Source organism: Salvelinus fontinalis, chromosome 26, assembly GCF_029448725.1.
Source record: "Salvelinus fontinalis isolate EN_2023a chromosome 26, ASM2944872v1, whole genome shotgun sequence".
Classification (NCBI taxonomy): domain Eukaryota; kingdom Metazoa; phylum Chordata; class Actinopteri; order Salmoniformes; family Salmonidae; genus Salvelinus; species Salvelinus fontinalis.
In genome coordinates this window covers 20,303,941-20,317,491 of record NC_074690.1, presented here as the reverse complement: position 1 = coordinate 20,317,491, position 13,551 = coordinate 20,303,941, and the positions used below count along the sequence as shown (strand labels likewise).

Genomic DNA, 13,551 nt, shown 5'->3' with positions numbered 1-13,551 from the left:
GATTCCCTGTCTTAGGTCAGTTAGGATCACCACTTTATTTTAAGAATGTGAAATGTCAGAATAATAGTAGAGAGAATGATTTATTTCAGCTTTTATTTCTGTCATCACATTCCCAGTGGGTCAGAAGTTTACATACACTCAATTAGTGTTTGGTAGCATTGCCTTTAAATTGTTTAACTTGGGTGAAACGTTTCGGGTAGCCTTCCACAAGCTTCCCACAATAAGTTGGGTGAATTTTGGCCCATTCCTCCTCACAGAGCTGGTGTAACGGAGTCAGGTTTGTAGGCCTCCTTGATCGCACACGCTTTTTCAGTTCTGCCCACAAATTTTCTATGGGATTGAGGTCAAGATATTTATATTAGTGTCTTGAGAAAAACACTGGGCCCAGTTCTGAGCCCTGGGGGACACCATCTATATTTGGTTGGGAACACCAGGGACACCCTTGGTAATAATGCCTTTTCTCCTGTCTTTTTCCCTAGGTGTGGACTCCATGACCCACTATGAGGAGGCACTCAGGCAGGTGCGCTACAGGAACTGGCGCCCGGCGACCCTGACTAACAGGAGGTTCAGGCTCACCTGCTCTGAGCTCAATGGACGCTACACCAGTAATGAGTTTAATTTGGAGGTCAGGGATGAAACGTTCTTTTCTACTTCACCCCCACATTCTATTCTCTCATATTTCCACCACTGCCGCTCTTCTGTCTACATACCTATTTTAACATCTCTCTCTCCTTGTCTCACACTCCTGAACACTCTTTCTCGACACATTTCTGCACCGTCACTTATCACCCAGCCCCATTTACCCTTTATCCCTGTCTGTCTTTGTCTGCATCAGTGCCATCTCCATACTGACTGATATGTTCTTTGTCCCGCCCTCAGGTTAGCCTCGTTCACAACGCAGCACCCGTAGAGCATGTCAATCACATGGCTGTCCAATCCCAGTACATGCGGTCGGTTCATCATCCACTGATGGTGCACTCTGTCAATTCCCACATCTCAGGTAAGGCACCCAGCAGTTTGCACGCACACACACACGCACAGTGAAGACCTGAGGGTGTGTTTTGTTGAACTGGAGAGGGATCCAGATTAGGCTAAGCCTTCAGATCATACAGACACATGCTGTCTCTGTCTCCCTCTCTCAGTGTCACACACAGGCAAACACACACACACATACACAGGACTGAGTGATCCTCCCAAGGGTAGGGAGGACAGAGCACACAGCAGTGGGAACTGGGGATCTCTGCCCTATTGTGTACAGAGAGAACTACTACAGGAGAGGACCTGACTCACTGCTGTACACCAATGAAGCACTCGATCGCCTCCTCACAAAGGGAACTGTTCTTGTAAATCTAGAGCCTTACCCAGCCTTTGACACCCGACCTTAGAGAGTGTGGAGAGATGCCTGCAAAAAGGTGCTTCGTACGAACTGATCCCCAAAGGACTTTTCTGAAAAAAATCCTCTTTACGACTTTAAGAATGGAAGTATCAACCTTTGATTTGTATTTTATGGTGTGTTCTGTATATTGTGCTGTGACTTTTTAGAGACACAACTCAATGGAAAGAATGTGGCAGCAGCAGAAAGCCAGTGCCTCCATACTTTTTTATATTACATTAATAATACTAATATACACTACTTTCAATGTTATGAAACAGTGAAGTGATTTTGTAATTTCAGATGAACTTAACTTTTAAACACATTTCTCCCCCCACAGGCACCCCTCCAGCTGCCACAGTCGTGGTAGTGATCTGTATCGCCGCCCTGGTGTGTATAGTGGTGCTAGGCATCTACAGGCTCCACAGTACCCACCAGGACAGCTCCAAGAGTGGGGAAGATGGAGCCAAGGACCCAGAGATGGACTGGGACGACTCCACCCTCACCATCACAGTCAACCCTATGGAGGTGAGAGGACATTACACAAAGGAATTCCCAGAGAAGGCATTGTCAACTAAAATCACCTCCAAAGCACTTGTGAAGATCTGAATTGTTGAGACCTATTGAATTGACTGAATATGTGTAGGGGTTGAATGATTAGGCCTACTCTAGGTCTAGTGGAATGGCTAGGGGTTGATTTGTGACTGAGTTTTATTACATGTATTTCATAACATTTATTACGTCAAAACTGTTTTGGTATTATATTTAGGGATTGGGTTTTGTAGCAGGGACATTATTTTTGTCCTTTGATAAGTTATATTATCAATGAGCACATGCAGGGAGGATTTCTGATCTATAGCTTTTAAGTGTTCAGGTAGGCCTCCGCACAACAACAAACATATACAGTGGGGCAAAAAAGTATTTAGTCAGCCACCAATTGTGCAAGTTCTCCCACTTAAAAAGATGAGAGAGGCCTGTAATTTTCATCATAGGTACACTTCAACTATGACAGACAAAATGAGAAAAAAAAATCCAGAAAAACACATTGTAGGATTTTTAATGAATTTATTTGCAAATTATGGTGGAAAATAAGTATTTGGTCACCTACAAACAAGCAAGATTTCTGGCTCTCACAGACCTGTAACTTCTACTTTAAGAGGCTCCTCTGTCCTCCACTCTTTACCTGTATTAATGGCACCTGTTTGAACTTGTTATCAGTATAAAAGACACCTGTCCACAACCTCAAACAGTCACACTCCAAACTCCACTATGGCCAAGACCAAAGAGCTGTCAAAGGACACCAGAAACAAAATTGTAGACCTGCACCAAGCTGGGAAGACTGAATCTGCAATAGGTAAGCAGCTTGGTTTGAGGAAATCAACTGTGGGAGCAATTATTAGGAAATGGAAGACATACAAGACCACTGATAATCTCCCTCGATCTGGGGCTCCACGCAAGATCTCACCCCGTGGGGTCAAAATGATCACAAGAACGGTGAGCAAAAATCCCAGAACCACACGGGGGGACCTAGTGAATGACCTGCAGAGAGCTGGGACCAAAGTAACAAAGCCTACCATCAGTAACACACTACGCCGCCAGGGACTCAAATCCTGCAGTGCCAGACGTGTCCCTCTGCTTAAGCCAGTACATGTCCAGGCCCGTCTGAAGTTTGCTAGAGAGCATTTGGATGATCCAGAAGAAGATTGGGAGAATGTCATATGGTCAGATGAAACCAAAATATAACTTTTTGGTAAAAACTCAACTCGTCGTGTTTGGAGGACAAAGAATGCTGAGTTGCATCCAAAGAACACCATACCTACTGTGAAGCATGGGGGTGGAAACATCATGCTTTGGGGCTGTTTTTCTGCAAAGGGACCAGGACGACTGATCCGTGTAAAGGAAAGAATGAATGGGGCCATGTATCGTGAGATTTTGAGTGAAAACCTCCTTCCATCAGCAAGGGCATTGAAGATGAAACGTGGCTGGGTCTTTCAGCATGACAATGATCCCAAACACACCGCCCGGGCAACGAATGAGTGGCTTCGTAAGAAGCATTTCAAGGTCCTGGAGTGGCCTAGCCAGTCTCCAGATCTCAACCCCATAGAAAATCTTTGGAGGGAGTTGAAAGTCCGTGTTGCCCAGCAACAGCCCCAAAACATCACTGCTCTAGAGGAGATATGCATAGAGGAATGGGCCAAAATACCAGCAACAGTGTGTGAAAACCTTGTGAAGACTTACAGAAAATGTTTGACCTCTGTTATTGCCAACAAAGGGTATATAACAAAGTGTTGAGATAAACATCTGTTATTGACCAAATACTTATTTTCCACCATAATTTGCAAATAAATTCATTAAAAATCCTACAATGTGATTTTCTGGATTTATTTTTCTCATTTTGTCTGTCATAGTTGAAGTGTACCTATGATGAAAATTACAGTCCTCTCTCATCTTTTTAAGTGGGAGAACTTGCACAATTGGTGGCTGACTAAATACTTTTTTTGCCCCACTGTAAATAGGAGGGGTGCTCGACAACAATGACAGAAATCCAACAAAGGCTTGCCAAGAGAAAACTGCCAAAAAGACTAATTCAAGGTGTTGGTGATTGGTGAGAAGTAGGCATTGGTCTGAAGCCCGAAAAAGAAAGTAAATTCAAGCGAGCACCACAATGCCTATTCCACCCATGCTCTACCAAGGTTTTCCAGCACACAGCTTTGACCTACTACAGTAGCTACGTCGGTCTATTGTACTTCAAACAATGTGTAGGCAGGTTGCTCAGGATTCAAACCTTCTTAAACAGTAACTTTCTAGCTAGCTAACAAAGCTCTGTCAAATTGGTTGTTGATCATTGCTAGACAGTCATTTTCAAGTTTTGCCATAGATCTTCAAGTAGATTAAAACTGTAATTCGGCCACTCAGGAACATTCACTGTTTTCTTGGTAAGCAACTCCAGTGTAGATCTGGCCTTGTGTTTTAGGTTATTGTTCTGCTGAAAGGTGAATTCATCTCCCAGTGTCTGGTGGAAAGCAGAGAGAACCAGGTTTTCCTCCAGGATTTTGCCTGTGCTTATCTCCATTCCATTTCTTTTTTAATCCTGAAAAATGACCCAGTCCTTAACGATTACAAGCATACCCATAACATGATACAGCCACCACTATGCTTGAAAATATGGAGAGTGGTATTCAGTAATGTGTTTTATTGAATTTTCCCCAAACACAACACGTTGTATTAAGGACAGAAAGTAAATTGCTTTGCCACATTTTTTGCAGCATTACTTTAGTGCCTTGTTGCAAAGAGGATGCATGTTTTGAATATGTTTATTCTGTACAGGCTTCCTTCCACTCTCACTTTCTCCTATCACAGACATTGAATTCTGTAAATGTTTTAAAGTCACCATTTACCAATAGGTGCAAGGCATTAAAAAAACTCCCTGGTCTTTGTGGTTGAATCTGTGTTTGAAACTCACTGCTCGAGTGAGGGACCTTACAGATAATTCATTGTATTTGGGGTACAGAGATTAGGTAGTCTTTCAAAAAATCCATGCAATTTATTAAGCATATTTCTACTCCTGAACTTATTTAGGCTCGCCACAACAAAGGGCTTGAATTGTTATTGACTGAAGACATTTCAGCTTTTCCTTTTTAATTCATTGGTAAAAAATGTCAGTGGTAAAAATTCCACAATCTAAATGTAATCCATTTAAAATTCCTTCTGTAACACAAATATTTGTGCGCCTGTGAAAGCGGCGGTATAGAGACCCTAAAAAATGTAGGGTAATAGAAATGAGGAGAGTGAAAAATCATTGTTTAGCCCCTTAGGATCCATGGTGTCTAAGATTGTTCCTATTATAATTTTTTTGTACTATTATTTTCCATTCACCTTGAATCATGTTATTTACATTGCTGTGTCTCAGTAAACCACTAGGCTATAAATAGGAGCTAAGTGCAATGCAGGTAACACTGAGGAAGATGTCAACTTGACATCATGTCATTCACCTGAACAATGGATTAAAGTGAGCTAAAATAAATAAATCTCTACCATTTTTGTTGAGCGCTCCAACCATCTGCCTTGAATGAGTTATTTTGGACGTTTTTACTGGCCTTATGTTACAGTATCTTTAAAGTGTCTTCTACATATTGGAAGAGTAATTCTGTGTTCCACTGTGTCCTTTCCCGTAGAACGTCGGAGAGCCTCAGACGGTGGAGGAGGTAAATGAGGAAGAGGAAGATGAACAGGCAGGCGACATCACGAGTGCAGAGTCTGACGACAGTGATGAAACAGAGGAAGAGGAGGACGACGAGAGGGAAGTGAAGGAGAGCAAGCCGAAGAGCAAGCTGGAATGGGATAGCTCTTCGATAACATATTAATCTTTCACGCATGCGCACATGCACATACACACACACCCCAACATATACAGAATTTGCTGAAAGTCGGTCAATCAGTTGTGAAAACAGCTACCCATCAAATTTGCCACTGTCCAATGTTTTATGAAATGTCGCTCTCTTCTGGTCAAAATAAGGCATTACACACAAAAGGTTTCATTGTTTTCTGACTACCCAGTAGAGCTTATTTTCTCATATTTTGGTGTAACTAATTGTTCCTATTTAAAACCCCCATTGACAACACAATAAATAGGGCCAATTGAAAATTCAGTTGCACAAGCACATTTCCACCTTATATCCAATGGCTCGTTCATCTGTGTTTCATTATTTCTGGGTTTGGACACGAAACATTGGACAGCACATTTTCGTCTTATCTTCCTCAATTGCTGTTGAGTTACTAATACAAAAAGATCTTTGAATGCATTCATTGTAAATTGTATGTACCTTCTTTTGCATTAATACAAAATTATGCATTTCTTTGGATTTTAAGATTGTATTTTATTAATTTGAAATCTTGGAAATATGTTTGAGGTCTTCTGAAAAACATTCATTAGCATATTTAATTAAAGGTATTTTAAGAGCCAATGTATTTACAAAACTAATTTTGAACATTTTAATAGTCTCTTTTTTCTGTCTGCCTGGTTCGTGTTCTTGGACATATGAAAAAAAGAGAAGTTCCTGTATGTTTTTATAAACCCCTCGTGAATATAGCAGGTAGTGTAGCTGAACTATCATTCACCTTGGGCTTCGTTCAATCCGTGGCGTTGAAGACTTGCGCTTCAACACGCAACAGATGTAAAGGCAATGTTCGCAGAGATTGCATTCACGGTAAACGCTGCATAGGATGGCTCAATTACCTTTACCAATTGCACTATAGCGCAGATCTTCAGCGCTACGGATTGAATCGAGCCCCTTGTCCCCCACCTACCTCTCTTCAAACTGTATGTTTAAACTTGCTTGCATCAGAGACAGGGCATTTTGAGTAGTCGAGTTTCTCCTAACCACAGATCTAGGATCAGCTTACCCTCCTTCAACTAACTTAAACCATTAGAAAGGAAAATGCAAAACTGATCTTAGATCAGCACTCATGGTCATGCCTCTATCTGTATTTGCCATTGACTTGTGTCCATCTACTTCTTAGGCTGAGATGAGGGCCTGAGAATAGACACTTAACGGGATAGTTAACCCAATAATAAAGTTTGTCCGCTGTTTTTATACTTTAAAAGTGGTATAAAATCCATAAATTGTGTAAATGTTTCATGCCATCTGTTGTTTAAAACAAGGAATATGCGTCTGACAGATCATTTTGGGGTGAACTATTCCTTTAGTCACCACCAGAGGGCAACATCATACAAAATCCCTATTCTCGGTTTGACAGGTTGGCATTTTTAGCCTGGGCACAGAGACAATTTATCACATTCTCTTCGGCTGTCTTTACACAGGCAGCCCATTTTTGGGGACCCGACCCAAATTCACATATAAATATGAGTTATGGAGCTGTCACTCATTGAAAGCAAGTCTAAGAAGCGGTAGTTCAGTTCTATGTGCACTTTTTCTATGCTTCCCGTTCTTAAGTTTTGTTTTTGTACACCAGCTTCAAACAGCTGAAAATACGATATGTTTGGTTATGGAAAATATATTTCAAAGCGATTTAGATGGTAAAATTATTCTCTACACAATGACTGCTTGTTTTGTCAATTTCACAAACTGAAATTAGGCAAATTTTAGAAACCAGGAAATGGAGCAATTTCTGCACATGGCACCTTTCAACACTTGTGGAAAGCCTGTGTTAAATCATTGTTCATATATTAATTGGTATTTTGACCAATCAGATCAGCTCTGAAAAATATCTGATATGAAAAGATCTGATTGGTCAAATGACCAATTAGTGGAAAACCCCAAAATGGGCTGCCTGTGTAAACACAGCCTTTGGGTGCATCTCAAAGGGCTTGTCTTCACCGTGTCTCCTTTCCTTCACCTGTCCATCGAAAACACCAGTAAGGTGAAAGCAAACTGGTGGGTGCCATTGCCTACCCAAACTTTGCTTTCACCAGCTCACTTCATGTCCATGCAGATTAAGGAAAGGAGACAAAGAGAGGAATCCACTTCTGACAATTGAGATACCCTCTCATGTTGTTGTTGTTCTATGATAAACCACCTCTGTCAGGAGTGCCACTGTAAGAGACCAGAAACTATTGATCCTCACGCTCATTCTCTGGTGGCCTATAACAGGGCTGCTGTAGCTGAATCTAGCCAACTCCTTTCTGACCCCTTGATTTTCCCAGAATGCCACTCTAAACTCTGCATCCGTTACATGTTTATGTCTGTAGAAGTCGTTAGAACTCCTCCCCGTCGGCCTTAATGCCTGTGGTTGTGATGTCATCATCGTGAGACGCGCCTTTCCCATTGTCTTGTTTCACCCCATCTTTACACCAAGTGTGTCATAGAGGAGTAAAAAAAATACTTTTGCATATAAACTGTGTCAAAACAGTTAAAGACAGTTATTTTATATATATGTTTCATTTATTTTTGTTTTTGTAAAGTTTTTTTTTTTTCCTCTTTGATGGTCACGGCAGCACTTTCTGTACATTGACCAATAAAGACTTGTTTTAGAATCTACAGAATATGTGTCTTCTCTCTATATGTGAGGACAAGAATGTGTGATGTCCTGTCTGGCTGCCTCATAACTTAGTATGCCTAGAAGGAATTTTATAGGCTACATTTTACAGTGCGACTGTGCTCCAATTTGACTGGGGATAGCTTTATTTGTGACCTACAGGTATAAATTAGAATTGTGCAATAGCAGAGCATAAGAGAGTTACAAACGTAGATTTTTTTGTGTTAGCAATTAGACATTGTTCTTAGGGGGGGCTAGTTACCCCTTAGTACCCTAATGGTGGTGCTAGCAAGCAAGCTAGGAGAGCTAGGTATCAACAGCCAATTCAATAGGGTTTGGAAAATAGTGCGCTTCAATAAAAATGCGATCTCGCAGAGTATTTGCATAAAGTTCAGTTCTCTCCAAAGTTGGTACCGCTCTGTTCACGTCCCTCGCCCATGATCACGTCACCCACCGGTCCCCCGCTCCTTCATTAAAAAATCATGAATGGGCTTCCGTTGTTTCACCCGTTGCACCACTCGCTGTGCCCGGCACTGCATCTCAGTGCAAGAGGCGTCACTACAGTCCTTGGTTCGAATCCAGACTGTATCACATCCGGCCGTGATTGGGAGTCCCATAGGGCGGCGTACAATTGGCACAGCGTTGTCCGGGTTTGGCCGGGGTAGGCCGTCATTGTAAATAAGAATTTGTTCTTAACTGACTTGCCTAGTTAAATAAAGGTTAAATTTTAAATCAAAATACAAAAAATTCTACTGTATGTGGATCTTGTTTGAAGCTGTAGGCTTTTTCATGAAAAACAGCCTACATAAATAGATGGGCTGCATTTCAGTTTCAGCTCAGATCGCCCACATCTTGTGCATCAACAACTTGCACGGAGAAAATGTTTGCCCATGCTATAGTCTCTCACCTACACTGCCCATCATGTGCCATAGGCCTCCACAGAGCATTCCCTCTCCTCTGTGGCCACTTCATATGCGAACCGGGCATAAGTGCCATTGAGAGGGATGGCTACTGTGAGGACGCGCAGTCACACGGCCAATGCCCTGAGTGCCACAAACTGTTTCCCAACCTACCCTCTTCAGAGTGGGACTTCCCGAGCAACTCACTGGTAGGACACGTCCTCCAGCACCTGACAGAGCAGAACGATATGGCCGTGAGACAGAGTCAACCCACTGGTAGGACACGTCCTCCAGCACCTGACAGAGCAGAACGATATGGCCGTGAGACAGAGTCAACCCACTGGTAGGACACGTCCTCCAGCACCTGACAGAGCAGAACGATATGGCCGTGAGACAGAGTCAACCCACTGGTAGGACACGTCCTCCAGCACCTGACAGAGCAGAACGATATGGCCGTGAGACAGAGTCAACCCACTGGTAGGACACGTCCTCCAGCACCTGACAGAGCAGAACGATATGGCCGTGAGACAGAGTCAACCCACTGGTAGGACACGTCCTCCAGCACCTGACAGAGCAGAACGATATGGCCGTGAGACAGAGTCAACCCACTGGTAGGACACGTCCTCCAGCACCTGACAGAGCAGAACGATATGGCCGTGAGACAGAGTCAACCCACTGATAGGACACGTCCTCCAGCACCTGACAGAGCAGAACGATATGGCCGTGAGACAGAGTCAACCCACTGGTAGGACACGTCCTCCAGCACCTGACAGAGCAGAACGATATGGCCGTGAGACAGAGTCAACCCACTGATAGGACACGTCCTCCAGCACCTGACAGAGCAGAACGATATGGCCGTGAGACAGAGTCAACCCACTGGTAGGACACGTCCTCCAGCACCTGACAGAGCAGAACGATATGGTCATGAGACAGAGTCAACCCGGGGGGAGGAGGACCCTTGTTGCTTGTGCCACATGGGCAGGCGAGCAGTGGAATTCTGCCAGACCTGGGAGCTCAATTACTGCTAGAAATTCCTGAAGAACCTTCACACCCGGGCCCATACCGTTCTCATGTTTTATTGGCGCCCATTACGGAGTGCTGTACACAGTGCCCGCGTCATTTGGAGCGCTCCATGACGCATTACTGTTTCAGTGACGGAACAGGAGATTGCAAGGAGTGTATTCATTTGAAAAATCGACATTTTTCCCAGCTCCGCACCGATAGCCTTGGCGACGACACCACAGAGGTTTAAAACAAGGTGACTGGACTGAGAATGACATAATCTCACCTGCTCCAATGGTCTCTTTTCTATGCATGTCTTCCAATGAATTTTTCATGGAAAGATTTTTCATTTTCATATTCAGTATGGCACAATAAAAAGACATGCATTTCAAAAATTACAGAGAAGTTTGATAACAATAAACACAGCCAGAAAAGGAATGATGAGATCTCAGCCTCATAGATGATGCTTTGTAGGCTACATCTCGAAAAATAATTACATTACAGCTTCTCGGTTGTTTACATTGTGGCGGGAGCCGCAGCCTAATCGTATCATTACTGATAATGTTAATTAGAAACTCCAAAACCTTGGCCAGACAGCAAATGTTAACAGTCAATTACTGTATCCCCTTGATGGTCGTTGAGGTTAATTGCATTTGTATTAGTGGGCTGTTAAAACCCAATGATGAGGCCCAACTGGTGTTATTATGAAGCATGCTGCCTGCATGGCCAATGGCTTTGTCCTTGTCTTCCATTTCTAACTAATAACTCATCTCTCAGCCCCACCAATGTAAACGACCATAGACGAGAGATAAATCTAAAGTCATTGTAGTTACAGAGATGAAGTCGACCCAAGAGCAGATATGTTCCCATAACTCACTGCACGGGTAGTATTAAGGGAACAATCTTGACCACATCAGTTGAGGGCCTACCAAGACCACAGTTATAGCCAAGTTATCCCTCACAAATGCAAGTGACGCTACAACATCCAAACAAAATACAGTGCATTATGGAAAGTATTGAGACCTCATGACTTTTTCCACATTTTGTAACGTTACAGCCTTATTCTAAAATTGTTTAAATTGTTTTTTCTCCTCATCAATCTACACACAATACCCCATAATGACAAAGCAAAAACAGACATTAATACATTTCTGCAAATGTATTAAAAATAAAAACATAAATATCTAATTTACATAAGTATTCAGACCCTTTACTCAGTACTTTGTTGAAGCAGCTTTGGTAGTGATTACAGCCTCAAGTCTTCTTGGGTATGACGCTACAAGCTTGGCACACCTGTATTTGGGGAGTTTCTCCCATTCTTCTCTGTAGATCCTCTCAAGCTTTTTCAGGTTGGATGGGGAGTGTCGCTGCACAGCTATTTTCAGGTCTCTCCAGAGATGTTTGATCGGTTCATGTCTGGGCTCTGGTTGGGCCACTCAAGGCTACTCAGAGACTTGTGCCGAAGCCACTCCTGCATTGTCTTGGCTGTGTGCTTAGGGTTGTTGTCCTGTTGGAAGGTGAAGCTTTCCCCCAGTCTGAGGTCATGAGCGCTCTGGAGCAGGCTTTCATCAAGGATCTCTCTGTACTTTGCTCCGTTCATCTTTCCCTTGATCCTGACTAGTCTCCCAGTTCCTGCCACTGAAAAACATCCTCATAGCATGATGCTGCCACCACCATGCTTCACCGTAGGGATGGTGCCAGATCTCCTCCAGATGTGATGCTTGGCATTCAGGCTAAAGAGTTCAATCTTGGTTTCATGAGAACAGAGAATCTTGTTTCTCATGGTCTGAGAGTCCTTTAGGTGCCTTTTGGCAAACACCAAGCGGACTGTCATGTGCCTTTTACTGAGGAGTGGCTTCTGCCACTCTTCCATAAAGGCCTGATTGGTGGAGTGCTGCAGAGATGGTTGTCCTTCTGGAAGGCTCTCCCATCTCCACAGAGGAACTCTGGAGCTCTGTTAGAGTGAGAATCAGGTTCTTGGTCACCAGTTTGGCTAGGCGGCCAGATCTAAGAAGATTCTTGGTGGTTCCAAACTTCTTCCATTTAAGAATGATGGAGGCCACTGCGTTCTTGGGGACCTTCGGTGCTTCAAGAAATGTTTTGGTACCTTCCCCAGATTTCGAAGCTCTACAATTCCTTCGACCTCATGGCTTGGTTTTTGCTTTGACATGCACTGTCAACTGTGGGACCTTATATAGACAGGTGTGTGCCTTTCCAAATCATGTCCAATCAATTGAATTTAGCACAGGTGGATTCCAATCAAGTTGTAGAAACATCTCAAGGATGATCAATAGAAACAGGATGCACCTGAGCTCAATTTCCAGTCTCATAACAAAGGGTCTGAATACTTACACAAATAAGGCATTTCTGTTTTATATTTTTAACAAATCAATTTTAGAATAAGGCTGCAATGTAACAAAATGTGGAAAAAGTTAAGGGGTCTGAATAGTTATATATGCACTATATATCCCTCTTCAGTTCGATTTGTTCCTACCTTTGCCCCCCTTTTTTTTATTTTTACAGCTTTCTTCTCAGTAGCTCCAATAGACTTCTCAGTAGCTCCAATAGACTTCTCAGTAGCTCCAATAGACTTCTCAGTAGCTCCAATAGACTTCTCACTAGATCCAATAGACTTCTCAGTAGCTCCAATAGACTTCTCAGTAGCTCCAATAGACTTCTCACTAGATCCAAAAGACTTCTCACAAGATCCAATATACTTCTCAGTAGCTCCAATAGACTTCTCAGTAGATCCAATAGGCTTCTCAGTAGCTCCAATAGACTTCTCACTAGATCCAATAGACTTCTCAGTAGCTCCAATAGACTTCTCACTAGATCCAATAGACTTCTCAGTAGCTCCAATAGACTTCTCAGTAGCTCCAATAGACTTCTCACTAGATCCAAAAGACTTCTCACAAGATCCAATATACTTCTCAGTAGCTCCAATAGACTTCTCAGTAGATCCAATAGGCTTCTCAGTAGCTCCAATAGACTTCTCACTAGATCCAATAGACTTCTCACTAGATCCAATAGACTTCTCACTTGGAAAGTAACACTGGAAAGAACAATTGACTGTTTATAAAAAAGTTCAATCCAAAGCATTGCCCCAAAGCGATTATATTTCAGTATTCCAAGGTCGGCATGCGTAGAATACAAAGATGTACTTACCGAAGAAGGCCAGAAGAGGGAGAGCACTACCTATCTTGGGCTGGGAGAGGATCCAAGTGCAGATATAATTAAACCGTTATAAAAGGCATCCAGTACTGCCTCTCTCCTCAAGTTTAA

At 42.8% G+C, this 13,551-nt stretch overlaps 1 protein-coding gene across 1 annotated transcript in view; it reads left to right on the top strand.

Annotated features, from left to right (window-relative positions):
- The window catches only part of LOC129823874 (calsyntenin-2-like), a 269,116-nt gene extending 260,741 nt beyond the window's left edge, over positions 1 to 8,375 (top strand). Inside the window, exons 14-17 of the mRNA XM_055882930.1 lie at positions 480 to 625; positions 880 to 1,000; positions 1,713 to 1,900; positions 5,548 to 8,375. Of these exons, the coding sequence (XP_055738905.1) occupies positions 480 to 625; positions 880 to 1,000; positions 1,713 to 1,900; positions 5,548 to 5,736 (644 nt within the window). The 3' untranslated portion in view covers positions 5,737 to 8,375. The remainder of the gene's footprint in view (positions 1 to 479; positions 626 to 879; positions 1,001 to 1,712; positions 1,901 to 5,547) is intronic.
- Positions 8,376 to 13,551: the final 5,176 nt, after the last annotated feature.